This window comes from Micromesistius poutassou (assembly GCF_964030765.1).
Source record: "Micromesistius poutassou genome assembly, contig: SCAFFOLD_2440, whole genome shotgun sequence".
In the NCBI taxonomy this organism is placed as follows: Eukaryota; Metazoa; Chordata; class Actinopteri; order Gadiformes; family Gadidae; genus Micromesistius; species Micromesistius poutassou.
The window spans coordinates 1-17,501 of NW_028177801.1; the positions used below are offsets into that span (position 1 = coordinate 1).

The window sequence follows — 17,501 nt, forward strand, 5'->3', positions numbered from 1 at the left end:
CTTCAAATCTAAATCGTGATGTAACAGAACACGATATGCAGATTGCAAAGGCGGAGATTAAAAAAAACAACAGTTTTCTTTCGATCTCTTTTCTTTCTTTCTTTTTTGGGTGATTTGTTACCGTTACTGACTGGAGATCAGGAAGATTTATATTTCTTTTTCTTTTACAATTGAATAGTTAAATAAAGATGATATGAGTTCATCTCAACACATGGGCCTAAAGGGCAGTAGATGGACTCCCAGCCCCAGGGTCGCGCTCCAGCCACACCAGTGTCACCGTACATGGTCACCGCACCGGTCCTCCTCATGGTGCTACTGGTAGCTCCACCCTCATGGTTCACATTTGTTCTCCCTCTGCAGCCGTTTGAAGAAGGAAGGAGACAAGCCATCCTGAGGCCCGACGGGCCTCCACCCAGACTCCACCCTAACCCCACCCTAACTCCACCCAGACTCCACCCAGACTCCACCCAGACTCCACCCTAACCCCACCCTAACTCCACCCTAACCCCACCCTAACTCCACCCTAATAGAACCCAGACTCCACCCAGACTCCACCCTAACTCCACCCAGACTCCACCCAGACTCCACCCTAACTCCACCCTAACCCCACCCAGACTCCACCCTAACTCCACCCAGACTCCACCCTAACCCCACCCTAACTCCACCCAGACTCCACCCAGACTCCACCCTAACCCCACCCAGACTCCACCCTAACTCCACCCTAACTCCACCCAGACTCCACCCTAACCCCACCCTAACTCCACCCAGACTCCACCCTAACTCCACCCTAACTCCACCCTAACTCCACCCTAACAGACCCCACCCTAACTCCACCCTAACTCCACCCTAACTCCACCCTAACTCCACCCAGACTCCACCCTAACTCCACCCAGACTCCACCCTAACCCCACCCTAACTCCACCCAGACTCCACCCTAACTCCACCCAGACTCCACCCTAACCCCACCCTAACCCCACCCTAACCCCACCCTAACTCCACCCAGACTCCACCCTAACCCCACCCTAACAGAACCCAGACTCCACCCTAGCCCCACCCTAACCCCACCCTAACTCCACCCAGACCCCACCCTAACTCCACCCTAACTCCACCCAGACTCCACCCAGTATACTTTTCAGAGGCTGTACATTTTTTACCGAGTGTGGGTCAGTTTGTTTTAATATATTGAATAAGAATCCTTGTGTGTCTATATGTTTATTCCTTGTTCCAGCACTTATGGGATTGTCAAGAGGTTTGCTTGAGATTTTCTTACTAATAGACAGTAGTGTTAAGACTTTATACTGCCATAATCATCTAATTTATTGTTATTTTACTTGTTCAGCAGACATGTGCGGTATTAGGGTAACCAGCATATCGCACACATCAAACTTTGATGTGTGCGATATGATAGAATTGCTAATGATGCTCTAGGCTAGCAAGGATGCTATTGACCCAGCTGATGAACATTGGTAGTAATATGAACTGTTCCTTAATTTTTAAATGGTCTTGTGTAAATTGACATTTTAAATCAGTGTTTGAATGATTGGCCTAACAACCTAGCATGACTGTCTTCACAATTCCGAAACTAGAGTAGCAAGTTACAATGTTGTGTCATTAGACTTGGAAAAGTATACTACATGGATTTTATTCTAAAACTGCTAAATATTTGTCTAAATTAAAAACATTTATATTTCAAGGTATCTTTCACAGTGTAACCTAAGCTTTTAGTCACTTTGAGACTGTAAATACTACATGTGTAATAGTCTATATTACCAAGCATTATTGATATAGGTTTAATATTCTATATTAAGTATTATTGATCTTACTGTAAGTGTGAACTCTTGCCCCTAAATTTGGCACATAAAAAAAACATTTGCTGAATACAGTATAGTGTTATAAAATAAGACGATTGTAAATGATAAGCTATGATCTGTGTAACTGTGTTGCACAGTGACATTAAAACCACATATTCTGATGTTTTTTTAACAAAACGGTGAGAGAGAGAACAGACCCCGTGATCTTAACATGCATTTTAAAAACCATGTTCTCTGTTTCAAAATTCAATATTTATGTGAAATAAGAAACAAAAATATTGCATAATTATTTCAATAAATATTTCTGCAATGACGAGTTCTTGTCTGTGGTTGTATCTCTGATTAACCAGGACACTTGTACTGCTTTAACTAGCATCATGTTAATACCTACACATCAGGCCTTTTACAAGCTATACCTACAATCAGTTTAAGAAATAGAAAGCTTTCACCATTTAAGGTTTATTCAACAAAGAAAAGGTTTGACAATCTCAACACGGCAACGTTCTGCATTGACCTACTAAATTGCGCACACAGGCTTAAAAACCTTACAAAACCTACCATATTCCCTTTGACAACATTCTCATGAACCAGCCTAACATTTCTTTTTGCATTTGTACATTCTCAGCAAATATAATAAAGTGTCTACAATATTATTTCTCCTCAACACATGAGAACAAACCCATATTTTGTGTTAGAGGATCAGGCATGTGATATTACCCTTGACTACCAATATTTACTAGCAATGGTCCACATCAATCCCTTTAGTGTTGACCTAAACGGGTGAGGAGGTCTGATCAGTGATCAGTGTGTGTTGTGTGGTTGGATTGGGGGGTCCTGTGTTGTGTGGTTGGATTGGGGGGTCCTGTGTTGTGTGGTTGGATTGGGGGGTCCTGTGTTGTGTGGTTGGATTGGGGGGTCCTGTGTTGTGTGGTTGGATTGGGGGGTCCTGTGTTGTGTGGTTGGATTGGGGGGTCCTGTGTTGTGTGGTTGGATTGGGGGGTCCTGTGTTGTGTGGTTGGATTGGGGGGTCCTGTGTTGTGTGGTTGGATTGGGGGGTCCTGTGTTGTGTGGTTGGATTGGGGGGTCCTGTGTTGTGTGGTTGGATTGGGGGGTCCTGTGTTGTGTGGTTGGATTGGGGGGTCCTGTGTTGTGTGGTTGGATTGGGGGGTCCTGTGTTGTGTGGTTGGATTGGGGGGTCCTGTGTTGTGTGGTTGGATTGGGGGGTCCTGTGTTGTGTGGTTGGATTGGGGGGTCCTGTGTTGTGGTTGGATTGGGGGGTCCTGTGTTGTGTGGTTGGATTGGGGGGTCCTGTGTTGTGTGGTTGGATTGGGGGGTCCTGTGTTGTGTGGTTGGATTGGGGGGTCCTGTGTTGTGTGGTTGGATTGGGGGGTCCTGTGTTGTGTGGTTGGATTGGGGGGTCCTGTGTTGTGTGGTTGGATTGGGGGGTCCTGTGTTGTGTGGTTGGATTGGGGGGTCCTGTGTTGTGTGGTTGGATTGGGGGGTCCTGTGTTGTGTGGTTGGATTGGGGGGTCCTGTGTTGTGTGGTTGGATTGGGGGGTCCTGTGTTGTGGTTGGATTGGGGGGTCCTGTGTTGTGTGGTTGGATTGGGGGGTCCTGTGTTGTGTGGTTGGATTGGGGGGTCCTGTGTTGTGTGGTTGGATTGGGGGGTCCTGCGTTGTGTGGTTGGATTGGGGGGTCCTGTGTTGTGTGGTTGGATTGGGGGGTCCTGCGTTGTGTGGTTGGATTGGGGGGTCCTGTGTTGTGTGGTTGGATTGGGGGGTCCTGTGTTGTGGTTGGATTGGGGGGTCCTGTGTTGTGTGGTTGGATTGGGGGGTCCTGTGTTGTGTGGTTGGATTGGGGGGTCCTGTGTTGTGTGGTTGGATTGGGGGGTCCTGCGTTGTGTGGTTGGATTGGGGGGTCCTGTGTTGTGTGGTTGGATTGGGGGGTCCTGTGTTGTGTGGTTGGATTGGGGGGTCCTGTGTTGTGTGGTTGGATTGGGGGGTCCTGCGTTGTGTGGTTGGATTGGGGGGTCCTGTGTTGTGTGGTTGGATTGGGGGGTCCTGTGTTGTGTGGTTGGATTGGGGGGTCCTGTGTTGTGTGGTTGGATTGGGGGGTCCTGTGTTGTGTGGTTGGATTGGGGGGTCCTGTGTTGTGTGGTTGGATTGGGGGGTCCTGTGTTGTGTGGTTGGATTGGGGGGTCCTGCGCGGTGGTTGGACCGGGGGGGTCCTGCGCTGTGGTTGGACCGGGGGGGTCCTGCGCGGTGGTTGGACCGGGGGGGTCCTGACCGGGGGGGTCCTGACCGGGGGGGTCCTGCGCGGTGCTTCTGTCACTCAGGACGTAGCGCCTCAGGTACTGGATGGCGGAGATGGCGCTGACGTTTGCCAGCAGCGCTGAGCGGTTATTGGAGGAAGTCAAAATCAGGTCGTTTAATCATTTTAGCTGTTAGTACAAATGTCAACCATTTAATTATCCTGACATCACTTATATATGAAACATGAACACGTTTGATGTATTTGGGCAGCTTTGTTCAAACCTGCTTTCCAAGAGTCTGCGGCGCGCGGGTCAGAGGACCGGAGGACCCAGGAAGCGACCGCGATGCACAGCAAGCACATGTCGGCCTGCTTCAGGGCGGAGAAGAGGCCGTCTCTATCTGGAAGTGGACACGGGTTCAGTACGACGTCTGCGTATCGCTCTCACTCGAGTGCGGACGACTCAACAGGCCGATGTTACGATCAACGTTACCCACGGCGACCTGGTAATGACGCCGGCGCCGGCGACGGGAGTCCCAGCGTCTGGCGGTCGGCTGCCAGCCGTCTGACCAGGTGGTGGGGGAACGAGGCGAAGCCCCTCCGGGGGGTCAGCGAGAGGACGGGGCGGGCCCCGCCGACGGGGCTCCACTGCGCCCCGACGGGGGGCCCCCAGGGCCCCCAGGGCCCGGACCCTCGGCTCCAGCTGCCGCCGTGGAGGCGTGTGTTCCTGATGAAGAACCAGCTGTTCCAACAGCTGGACCGGCATCTGTTGCTGAACAGAGCCTCGTCCACGGCTGCAGACGAAGGGACGGGGTAGAGGCCCGGGCAGGGGGCGCGAGGCGCGGCCCGGCCCGGCGGGGCGCGGCCCCCCCCCTCCGGGGCGACGTGGAGCTCTGAGGGCCGCAGGAGGAAGTCTGCGTCTGGGAATGTGAGCTCCCTGAGGGCGCGGCCGGAGCACGTGAAGATGGGGATGGGTTCCTCCTCTCTCCATGGGGAGGCTCGGACGGACAGGAGCCCGTCTTCAGAGACACACCCGGAGCCCGAGGCGTCGTCGCAGAGAGAAGCCAGTGACCGGTCGTCGTAGTTACTGACAAAGTCGACCTCTGTCTTGTTCTCGTCATAGAAATAGCCCAACACTTCAGGGAAGGACATCCTGTAGTCCTCGTCCAGTATGTCCGGGTTTGATAGAATAGTCGAGAGGGTTCCGTCGAGGAGAACGTCGTTCACCTTTATGACCGGGACCACCTGCAGGGGGAGGTCCTTCGTACGGGCTGAGCCCTCGTCTGCGTCCTCAAGGACGGGTCGGACGGGCGCGCCTTTGTGAGCACTGCAGAGGGTTTGGATGTTATGCATGCTTTTGCTCTTTTGAATACCGCTCACACGTGCAGTTTGACGAGCTGAGAAACAGTCGAGGGAGTGTGGGTCATCCAAACGTCCCTCGTCACGCGCGTCCTCTGTGGGGTGACGCGTGGGCGCGGGGACGGCGGCGCTCAGCGCGTGGCGGTCCAGGAGGTCGGCGCCCGCGTCCGTCCCGCCGCCCGGCAGCTCACCGTACTCCTCGTCCAGGTCGGAGAACGTGGAAACATCACAGCTGGAGCGATCCGGCTGAGAGTCCTCGGGGTTGGTGAAGTAGTCAGAGTCTGCGACGTCGGACGGCGGCTCTACCAGGGGGCTGTCCGACCGCAGACCCCCCCCGGCGTGGCCCTGGGGACTGCCGCCGGTCTGCTGGTCCCGGTCGTCGTCATGCGGCCTCGCTGTGTCTTCAATATGAAGTGCTTTCCTGCTGGGCTGTTTCTCCCCTGATTCTCTCAGCTGTAAAATGTCTCTTATTGTCAGTTTTTCCATCTCGTCCCAAAAGGCGGACATGGCGAATACGGGCCGCCCGGGGCCGAGTGGTTCAGCGCGTGTCTCTGGGCTGTCCGGCGCTGGACGAGCTGTCGGATCACAAACGGCAGGAGGTTGAGGTTGATCTGCTGTCATGCTGCGCAGTTCCACTGGCTTAGAGTCTGACGGTTGAGACGTTAAATGGAGCGATTCATTAGCAGAGTTGTTCTCTAGCGTTAAGCCGTCCCTCTGGTCGACAGGCCGACATGCCAGAGCAGGCTCAGTGTAGGCCTCCATACATTCCCTACTGGCCTCAGTTCTACAGCCATGACTTTGCAAGGGCATGGGGTCCTGCGGGGATTCAATGTCATACGACACATGTTTAGCAGAATGCACATGCTGTGTCCCATCGGGAAACTGCGCGTCATCTGTGTGCTGAACATTTTCCGTCTCACTCGACGCCAACAGGTCACATGGTGTGGACAGCAATAGGCTGCGGCGGCGGCGGGGCCGTTGTTCCTCAGGTTTATTTTCAGAGCGATGGTCTTTGAGTCGAGGCCAAGTGTCCTCTGGTGTGTCAGGTGCTGAAGCGTAACTTTCACAATCAGAGACGTTGCTTGAGCTGAAGTCTTCGGCACTTTTGAATTCCATAGACTCAATGCTGTCAAATGACTGACAGCATTGTAATCTACTTTCACTTTCACCGATAACTGCACTCGGCAACGTGGCCGTTTGTTGTCCGGAATTGAAAACATTTGCCAAGCATAACCCGCGACCATTTTCAAAGTCCTCAGGCTTCACGCCGTCCAGTGCTGCGATGTCTTGACCTTTAAATGCTAACTTGGATGAGGTGGCGTTTGGGAGGGCGACGGGCTGCGGGGCGACCCCAGCCAGCGGACACGTGTCCGGTGTGGAGCGCCGTGAAGGACACGGCTCAGAGCCCCAGAGGGCAGCGTCCTCCTGGGCCGGTCGTCGGTCTGTGGCCGCTGGTGTCTGGACCCCGTCGGACGGCTCCGCAGCGGGGGCTCCTCGGCGTGGTGGCGTCTCACAGCGGGCCGAGTCGTGGCCGCTCTCCACCTCTGAAGGACTTATCTCGACCTCTGACCTGCGCTCAGGCGTGGGCTTCTGCGGACCGCCGCGCGGGGTAAAGGTTCTGCTGGCTTTCTTCTTCTTTCGTCGTCTTCTCGGCAAGGGGCTGACGTTCACCGTCACGAACCAGCGCTCCTTCTCTTTCAGAATCCAGAAGCTTCTGTCTTTCCCGCTGGGTGTTGTCTCTGCGTCGTGGGCGTGTTGTGTCGGCCCGTCGTTGGCCTCACGGTGGGCTGCATGCCTGCTGAGTGGCTGGGCCTCCTGGGGAGTTGTGGCGCCGACCGCGTCACTCTGCAGATCCCTCTGCAGGTCTGAAGACGTTTCACGGGCTCCGTGGTCAGTAGAGCGTTGGGTACCATCAGGGTCGCTTTGTTGTACAAAGAGTGTCTCATTTGTTGACATGCCATTATTCACCATCTTTATGATCTCCTCATTCTGTTGTTGTACCTCCCTGGTGGAGAGGTCATCTTCTTCGGGACCCTGCGGTGGCTCTACAGGACTGAGGCGGGTATGAAGAGATCCCTTCTCTTCCCAGCCTGCAGTCTGATCCTCTGCTTCTGCGTCTGTGTGCTTCTGGTTAACCTGTGAAAGCTGAGGGCGGCCGACGACTTCTGGGCCTGTTCTGGCAGCAGCGGTCTGCCGGGCGCCACGTTGCTCTGAATGCTCCTGACTCCAGGACTCTTCTGGATCACTCAGGCTGGAGTTGTCAGCGTCTGCTTTGGAGGGCAATAGCAGGCAACATTCTTCACACTCGTCGTAAAAGCTCATCCACTCGTATTCCACGATGCTGATACTGTGATCGAGGTCGTCCATTTTCACACCTTAACATAGTGCTGCATCTGCAAGAGCGGAAACACAAAGGGACAAGGCTGAGGACTGCCTCCAAGGTTACAGTAAATACAGTATCATGATCTGCCAATGTTAATTCTCAGGAACAAGATTGATTTAAGATAGATTATATTTTACACCGTTGTATCAGTTCTGTGTTGTGAAGCTGTTGAGTATGAAAGCATTTACAAGAATGCTTTTGAATTCATTTTGGCCTTATTGCAGTTCTGTAGTTACTGTTGTCAGTGTTGAACCATTGAGGTGAGATTCTGCTGGGATTTCAGTCGTCAACTACGGTACGTATAACATAACAACATAACATCAGTCAATCAATGTACCAGCGCCAGGAATTCATGTGTCCCAAAATATTTCCTTTTTCAATCAACCGTATTCTAGTAAACACCTGACCAACGACCGGGTCTCTGAGGTAAACAAACCGTATTCTAGTAAACACCTAACCAACGACCGGGTCTCTGAGGTAAACAAACCGTATTCTAGTAAACACCTAACCAACGACCGGTCTCTGAGGTAAACAAACCGCTGCACTCACCGCCATGCTACATTATGTACCACCATGTCACCACAAAACAATTTTTAAATGGACACGTTTTTACAACATTGCTAATAAAACGTGGAAAGTGACTATTGCAGTACTAAATGCAGAATAAACATAATTCATATTTCTCACTCTAAGACTATAGTTAAACAAACGTTTTTAATGAAGACACAATGTGTTGTGGAAACATTATAACTAGGTCCTGTCTGTCGATGAAGGGGCAGCCTACCTGATGCACACGGAGGTCCTTGTGGTCTAACTCGGTGTGGCGCGTCCCGACGGTCACATTGTCCTGCGTCGGTCCGTGGGTCCGCTGCCTTTGAGCGGGTAAAAATAGAGCAGAATGTGGCGTCACGGCCGTCGCCCCCATGTCCCCTCACTGAAGGTGTGATGTTTCAGTCCCAGAATAGACCCGAGGTGAGATCAATAATAAAGAGTTCAAATCCCATTAGAAAAGTTTTTTGAATGGGATTTTGAATGAATCGCCTGCGATTTTAATTTTTAAACGATCTTTCTCAATATAATATCTTACAGTAACTTGTTTACACAAGGTAAAAATAATAACTAAGTTTAAAGTCACCCACTATTTATAAAGATTAGCCCTTATACCTATACATTAACCTGTAGACATTACGTTTTCTTAAACTCATTGTGTCGTGTCTTACAAATTGTTTTGCAGTACAATTCACTATTCTGGGCTTAAGTGTTTATTAGAAATCAATGAAACTAAACTTATTTAACTCACAATGTTTCGCTGGTAAACTCATGTGTATAAAACAAACCACGACTATGAGAAAAGAGTTTTATTTGTGTAAAAGCTACATAGCGTCTTCATAACAAGCTAAATAAGTTTATGGACTCGTCTACATCGTTTCAAATACTTCATCTGTAAAAAACTATATGCAATGTCTTTGCTTTCATGAATGGCTAAGCAAATAAAAAACACATTTTACAATCACTGCCATCAAGATGTCGCTTCAAACTTCAAAGTCCAGCCACCAGCCCTACAGTAGAAGGTAAAGGCCACCAGAGATTCAAATGACCACACGTTTATAACAGCTGAGAGATTAACACGTTTGTGACCCTTCCTGACATGAGACAGTAATAAACTCGGGGCGCTCCTAACAGTGAGTGGTTTGTGACCGACGTCGTCTCTACACGAGCCCAGCGGCAGAGCACCACTGGGTCACACTTTGGGTTCAACACACATGGACACTAAGTTAAGGAGTTCAGCGAGACATTAAGGAGTGGACGTCTTTCACTACGCGGGACGAGGGGAATGACGCAGAAGTACATTCACAAAAGCCTTCCAGATTGTTTTCAATGATTTCATTGGAAGGTTCATAGCTTCCCAAAATGTGGCCCCGCCCGTGAGTGTATGTGATTGTTCTGGGAATAGTGAACTTGGAAGTTCAACGTACGTTATCAACATGCTCACATCAAGGTGCATTTTAGATTTATCTAAACTCGATGTTATTCGCGTTTAGATACGTTTTTGATTTATTGCACAAAATTCAAATTTAACCGCCCTCACATTTAAAAGGCATAATGTAAACTATATATATAAAAAAACATGTTTGTAAAATGACACACAGATTATGCGTGTTCTGATATGCAATCAGCATGGTTAATGTGGTCAACTACAACCTTGGTTAAACTTGTATGGAATCAATAGATTATAATACATTCATCTTTGTTAAGTGTTTCAAAGTGCATACCGTATGTATATATATATAAGTTAGACAGCATTTCATAACACCCCAAATAAATACATCAAAAAAATAAATAGACCCAAAGAATAAACCCAAAGAAAAACAAGACGGAAGAAACAACATGTCGGTACCGATCAGAAACTGTCGACCCTGAACCTCTCCTGGTCGCTTTGGCCCAATAATAAATAGAGTGCAAACAGCCCTCCAGAGCAGGAGAAGAAAACACAGAAGGAAATAAAAGAAGCGTTCTCACTCACAACTAGTTTTAAATACTCTAAATTGTTGTTTGATACACAAGAGCTGAAGACCTCCACGTCAGACGGGAGAGAGCGGAGAGCGGGTCCGCTCAGGGTCAGGAGAGCCTCAGTACCCCCCCCCCCCCCCCGGAGGAGAGGAGGTGGTCCTCTCAGTACCACCCCCCCCCCCCCCCCACGTGGTTTATCAGAGAACAAGCCCCGCCCTCACAGTGACTCGTCCCTTCACCTGTCAATCACTCAACACATTCTGTCCGATAAAGCTTTAATCCTGAGGGGGGGGGCTACACGCTGTAGACCCTGGTGGGGGGGGGGGGGGGCTACACGCTGTAGACCCTGGTGGCGGTGGGGGGGGGGGGGGGGCTACACGCTGTAGACCCTGGTGGCGGTGGGGGGGGGGGGGGGCTACACGCTGTAGACCCTGGCGGTGGGGGGGGGGGTCCTGGTGGCGGTGGGGGGGGGGGGGGCTACACGCTGTAGACCCTGGTGGTGGTGGTGGGGGGGTCCTGGTGGTGGGGGGGGGGGGGGGGGGCTACACGCTGTAGACCCTGGTGGTGGCGGTGGGGGGGTCCTGGTGGTGGGGGGGGGGGGGGGGTCCTGGGGGGGGGGCTACACGCTGTAGACCCTGGTGGTGGCGGTGGGGGGGTCCTGGGGGGGGGGGGGTCCTGGTGGTGGTGGGGGGGTCCTGGGGGGGGGCTACACGCTGTAGACCCTGGTGGTGGTGGTGGGGGGGATGTCGTCCGAGGGGGATGGGGCAGAGGGACGCTCCCGCCTCACGTAGCGCTGCTTCCTCACTGGGAGAGAGAGAGAAAACCAGTACACCTAACCCTCTAACCAGTACATCTAACCAGTACACCTAACCCTCTAACCAGTACACCAAACCAGTACACCTAACCCTCTAACCAGTACACCTAACCCTCTAACCAGTACACCTAACCAGTACACCTAACCCTCTAACCAGTACATCTAACCAGTACACCTAACCCTCTAACCAGTACACCAAACCCTCTAACCAGTACATCTAACCCTCTAACCAGTACACCAAACCAGTACACCTAACCCTCTAACCAGTACATCTAACCAGTACACCTAATCAGTACACCTAACCCTCTAACCAGTACACCTAACCCTCTAACCAGTACACCTAACCAGTACACCAAACCCTCTAACCAGTACATCTAACCCTCTAACCAGTACACCTAACCCTCTAACCAGTACACCTAACCAGTACACCTAACCCTCTAACCAGTACACCTAACCCTCTAACCAGTACACCTAACCCTCTAACCAGTACACCAAACCAGTACATCTAACCCTCTAACCAGTACACCTAACCCTCTAACCAGTACACCTAACCCTCTAACCAGTACACCTAACCCTCTAACCAGTACACCTAACCCTCTAACCAGTACACCTAACCTGACAAACCTTTCTTTACATATTATTGCTATAATGGTCACAACTCAAACCACTAATACACCAAGCAGGTTTACATTCACTTTCTTTATCTTATCTTTTTGAAAGTCGACCCGATATGGAAACATTATACATGGATGGATATGGATATGTTTACTATTTTACCTTACGCCTCTAATCACACTTCTTGTTTTGTTAATTGATTCAAGTTATTTAACTTGTTCTATTTGTACAGCCATCCATGAGGCCTCTGTACATACTTATCAAAAATAGCTTTTTGAAACTTAGTTCTGGACTTAAGATAACTTTCCTTCAATCACCAGAAACACCAAGCTCCATAAAACACAGCGATAGCTTTTAGCTGTCAAGCATTTATCATCTTTACCACCATGTTTAACCCATCATTTTAAATATTTCCATTGATTTTAAAATCATTTGCTCATCTCCTCATTGTCACCAGATTGTTGAATTGATTGATTTGGATTAAACATGAAGCAGCACCTACCTGATGAGGACGGTATCATGACCGCCTACAGAAACACATTGAAAGTCGCCATTAGTCGCGTGTCAATTGACTTTCATTCATATGTAAAACCAATCGGGGAAAAGCACCATGGAAATAATAAAATAATATCTTCTAGGAAACGTAACGGGGAATCTTGCATTTCTACAAAATGCTGCTGCTACTTTCCAAAGTTGATTTCACTCAATCTTCAGAGGTGTCTTAACAGTTTATGCATAACCAAGCCATTTGATTAACTATCCACTGGAAATATCAGAAAAAAAGACTTACGGTCTCACTTGGCTGGAATATGCTGAGAGCTGAAAACCACAAAACAAAGAAAGCAATGACATCAAGGTTCAACATGAACAGACGATGACATCAAGGTTCAACATGAACAGACGATGACATCAAGGTTCAACATGAACAGACGATGACATCAAGGTTCAACATGAACAGAAGATGACATCAAGGTTCAACATGACCAGAAGATGACATCAAGGTTCAACATGAACAGAAGATGACATCAAGGTTCAACATGAACAGAAGATGACATCAAGGTTCAACATGAACAGAAGATGACATCAAGGTTCAACATGACCAGAAGATGACACCAAGGTTCAACATGACCAGAAGATGACACCAAGGTTCAACATGAACAGAAGATGACATCAAGGTTCAACATGACCAGAAGATGACATCAAGGTTCAACATGACCAGAAGATGACACCAAGGTTCAACATGAACAGAAGATGACATCAAGGTTCAACATGAACAGAAGATGACATCAAGGTTCAACATGAACAGAAGATGACATCAAGGTTCAACATGACCAGCAGCTCCAGGAGCAGCGCGGAGGCTGAGCAGCAGCGTTCTGCTCACCCTTGTTGTGGCGGTAGAAGATGTTGGGCAGGCGGTGGGAGCGTTTGAGGTAGAAGAAGGAGGCCACAGACAGGATGAGGAACAGGCTGATGAGCAGAGTCCCCAGCAGCAGAGAGGCGGCTACGCCCGGCCCGCCTGCCCCCCACAGAGCACCGTCATCATCATTAAGGACGGACGCCACCACGTACAACCATTACACTTACACTTACATTAACGCCACCATGTACAACCATTACACTTACACTTTGTTCATAGCTCTTTTTAACAGAACTATTATTGCAATAATAGTAATGCAATTACTTTTATATAAATAAAGTCACAATATAATCATTACTACTAACGGCTGTTAAGTTCAATGGTCTTCATAAGACGTGGATGATCTACTTATTTTCATTTTTCCCCACAATATTTTCATTCTAAAACTATTTTAAAAAGTGCCTCCATGAAGCTATCCCATTTATCAGCCCATAAAACATTCACTGAACCATAAATCTGCAAGTTCTCACCAATTTTGGGAATGACAGTAGTAACTGTCGTCAGATTCTTTCTTTCCACAGTGTAGTCTGTAGGTGCACAAGAAAAAAGAAAACATCATTGAATTGTCTCCTTTTTGTTTTGTCTGATAAGATATACACATTGCCGCGAATGCCGCTCCTTACTGTAGCTGCATGCCGTCGAATTCTCCAGATCCACGGCGGACGAGTCACAATGAATGCAAACTGTGTTGGTGTTCTCCAGGAAACGCAGGTAGCATCCTTAAAAAGGAAAGGCATAACTCAGATCAGTCATTTTGATAGTCTTTTGTATAAAGTAATATAGTATTGGTCTTACCACAACACAAACTATGAGTAGTAGCAACTAAGTATGACAACCTATTGATGGAGGTCGGTCCTGAGATCTAGGACATAAGCCATTTTGCAAAGTCGTTCAATCACTCATTCACCCAGGGCTGAGCAGTGATGAAACTGAAACCATGGAAGTGCTGTCGTAAAACCAGCTGTACCTGGTTCACAGAGGGTGTCGTTCGAACACGAAGTGTTGGCTCTTTGGTTCTCGCCACAGCACTGTAGTGAATCCTGGCGAAGAGCCTACACAACCAGAAAAGCAACCTCAGATGAACACAGCTTAAGCCGCTCCGACAGCCGGGCCTTCGCCCCACGGACACGCCTTACCTTGGTCACAGGTGTCTCTGGTTTGATGAGGACCGCAGTTGCAGCGAAGACCAGAAGCGAAGTCAGGGCCATAGTCAAACCTTTAGATATCAAACAGAATCAAATCAGCACAGGGACTGGTTACGGACGTCGCCACAATGGGAAACAATCGTTAGGCTAGCCTCCCGAAACACCTGTCATCATGTGCATGACGGCCGCAGCGGGCAGGAGAAGAGTCCTCAGAGTCACTGACACCGCGTCCATTAGACACTTAGCGGGGGAATAAGACCTAGGAGCAATGGATCCAGACACATACCTCAAGACGAGCAGCGGTTGTTAGGACCAGGACGCATAACCATGACCACAAGGAGCAGGAAAACTTATCCGCAGCTCGGCAAACCAAAGCACTTCCGCTCAGGGTTTCAAAGTAAAAGCGGGACCGCCTCTGCTCAGAAAATCAAAGCGCCTCCGTTCAGGGCTTCAAAGTAAAAGCGAACCAACCACTGCTCAGGAAACTCATCTGAGCTCTGTTATACACATGTTATTAATACACATAGTATAAAACACACCCTCCACTGCTCGGGAAACTCATCTGAGCTCTGTTATACACATGTTATTAATACACATAGTATAAAATACACCAAACTCTGGAAAAAACGTTGAATTCTCTGATCCTTCTCATTTGACGAATGTATTGGATCTCTTTGTTTATGTTTATTAACTTATTACTGTTTATTTGGTCATATCATATATAGTAGATGGTTAACCTGGTTAATATCAGTACATGGTTAACCTGGTTAATATCCTATACAGTACATGGTTAACCTGGTTAATATCATATACAGTACATGGTTAACCTGGTTAATATCCTATACAGTACATGGTTAACCTGGTTAATATACAGTACATGGTTAACCTGGTTAATATCATATTCAGTACATGGTTAACCTGGTTAATATCCTATACAGTACATGGTTAACCTGGTTAATATCCTATACAGTACATGGTTAACCTGGTTAATATCCTATACAGTACATGGTTAACCTGGTTAATATACAGTACATGGTTAATCTGGTTAATATCATATTCAGTACATGGTTAACCTGGTTAATATCCTATACAGTACATGGTTAACCTGGTTAATATCCTATACAGTACATGGTTAACCTGGTTAATATCCTATACAGTACATGGTTAACCTGGTTAATATACAGTACATAGTTAACCTGGTTAATATCCTATACAGTACATGGTTAACCTGGTTAATATACAGTACATGGTTAACCTGGTTAATATCATATTCAGTACATGGTTAACCTGGTTAATATCCTATACAGTACATGGTTAACCTGGTTAATATACAGTACATGGTTAACCTGGTTAATATCATATTCAGTACATGGTTAACCTGGTTAATATCCTATACAGTACATGGTTAACCTGGTTAATATACAGTACATAGTTAACCTGGTTAATATCCTATTCAGTACATGGTTAACCTGGTTAATATCCTATTCAGTACATGGTTAACCTGGTTAATATCGTATACAGTACATGGTTAACCTGGTTAATATCATATACAGTACATGGTTAACCTGGTTAATATCCTATTCAGTACATGGTTAACCTGGTTAATATACAGTACATGGTTAACCTGGTTAACATCCTATTCAGTACATGGTTAACCTCGTTAATATCGTATACAGTACATGGTTAACCTGGTTAATATCCTATTCAGTACATGGTTAACCTGGTTAATATCATATACAGTACATGGTTAACCTGGTTAATATCATACAGTACATGGTTAACCTGGTTAATATCATATACAGTACATGGTTAACCTGGTTAATATCCTATACAGTAGGCTACATGGTTAACCTGGTTAATATCATATTCAGTACATGGTTAACCTGGTTAATATCCTATACAGTACATGGTTAACCTGGTTAATATCCTATACAGTACATGGTTAACCTGGTTAATATACAGTACATAGTTAACCTGGTTAATATCATAGACAGTACATAGTTAACCTGGTTAATATCCTATACAGTACATAGTTAACCTGGTTAATATCATAGACAGTACATAGTTAACCTGGTTAATATCCTATACAGTACATGGTTAACCTGGTTAATATCCTATACAGTACATGGTTAACCTGGTTAATATCATACAGTACATGGTTAACCTGGTTAATATCATATACAGTACATGGTTAACCTGGTTAATATCCTATACAGTAGGCTACATGGTTAACCTGGTTAATATCATATTCAGTACATGGTTAACCTGGTTAATATCCTATACAGTACATGGTTAACCTGGTTAATATCCTATACAGTACATGGTTAACCTGGTTAATATACAGTACATAGTTAACCTGGTTAATATCATAGACAGTACATAGTTAACCTGGTTAATATCCTATACAGTACATAGTTAACCTGGTTAATATCATAGACAGTACATAGTTAACCTGGTTAATATCCTATACAGTACATGGTTAACCTGGTTAATATCCTATACAGTACATGGTTAACCTGGTTAATATCATACAGTACATGGTTAACCTGGTTAATATCATATACAGTACATGGTTAACCTGGTTAATATCCTATACAGTAGGCTACATGGTTAACCTGGTTAATATCATATTCAGTACATGGTTAACCTGGTTAATATCCTATACAGTACATGGTTAACCTGGTTAATATCCTATACAGTACATGGTTAACCTGGTTAATATCCTATACAGTACATGGTTAACCTGGTTAATATACAGTACATAGTTAACCTGGTTAATATCATAGACAGTACATAGTTAACCTGGTTAATATCCTATACAGTACATAGTTAACCTGGTTAATATCATAGACAGTACATAGTTAACCTGGTTAATATCCTATACAGTACATGGTTAACCTGGTTAATATCCTATACAGTACATGGTTAACCTGGTTAATAGCCGCTGTGTTAACGGTCCTCGTCGCGCGAGCGGCGGACTCTCTAAAGGCGGGATATTTAAACCAGTCCGCTGGTCGTATCTAAATACCGTGGTAACTAACTAGTGGTAACCGAACCCCTTTTTGTTCAATTTTACGGACTTGAATGTGCTTTGCTGTCATATACAAGGTAGCAGCGGGTGGATTTGGGCCATTATCACAACTAGTAACCTACTACCAGTGATTTCCTCCACAAACAACATTCAGGCGATCCGACG

At 47.2% G+C, this 17,501-nt stretch overlaps 2 protein-coding genes across 5 annotated transcripts; both read right to left on the reverse strand.

Annotated features, from left to right (window-relative positions):
* Nucleotides 1–3,945: 3,945 nt before the first annotated feature.
* Nucleotides 3,946–8,638, reverse strand: LOC311375677 (uncharacterized protein; the record flags this gene model as incomplete). Its single annotated transcript, XM_084490744.1, has 4 exons — nucleotides 8,588–8,638; nucleotides 4,565–7,813; nucleotides 4,346–4,462; nucleotides 3,946–4,202 (listed from the first exon to the last, which is right to left on the reverse strand). Coding segments are annotated over exons 2-4 (3,597 nt in total), but the record flags the coding sequence as incomplete, so codon positions are not given.
* Nucleotides 8,639–10,994: 2,356 nt separating this feature from the next.
* LOC311375678 (uncharacterized protein C1orf159-like) lies at nucleotides 10,995–14,683 on the reverse strand. Of its 4 annotated transcripts, none has more exons than XR_014643751.1 (9): nucleotides 14,592–14,683; nucleotides 14,297–14,376; nucleotides 14,128–14,212; nucleotides 13,784–13,879; nucleotides 13,631–13,687; nucleotides 13,125–13,259; nucleotides 12,534–12,562; nucleotides 11,600–12,270; nucleotides 10,995–11,557 (listed from the first exon to the last, which is right to left on the reverse strand). XR_014643751.1 is itself a non-coding variant. In XM_084490745.1 (9 exons), the coding sequence occupies exons 2-9, from the start codon at nucleotides 14,366–14,368 to the stop codon at nucleotides 11,021–11,023; spliced, it is 597 nt and encodes a 198-aa protein (XP_084346871.1). In that variant the 5' UTR covers nucleotides 14,369–14,376; nucleotides 14,592–14,683; the 3' UTR covers nucleotides 10,995–11,020. The 4 variants fall into 4 exon arrangements, 1 of the variants encoding a protein (XP_084346871.1); XR_014643752.1 differs by having other exon boundaries at nucleotides 10,995–11,167; nucleotides 11,215–12,270; XR_014643753.1 differs by having other exon boundaries at nucleotides 10,995–11,154; nucleotides 11,202–12,270.
* Between the last annotated feature and the right edge of the window lie 2,818 nt (nucleotides 14,684–17,501).

Coding starts and splice junctions, on each gene's coding strand:
- LOC311375678 (XM_084490745.1), bottom strand. CDS start 14,368: ATGGCCCTGACTTCGCTTCTGGTCTTCGCTGCAACTGCGGTCCTCATC. Junction 13,688..13,783: donor TTCGACGGCATGCAGCTACA/GTAAGGAGCGGC, acceptor GTGCACCTACAG/ACTACACTGTGGAAAGAAAG. Junction 12,271..12,533: donor TATTCCAGCCAAGTGAGACC/GTAAGTCTTTTT, acceptor GTGTTTCTGTAG/GCGGTCATGATACCGTCCTC.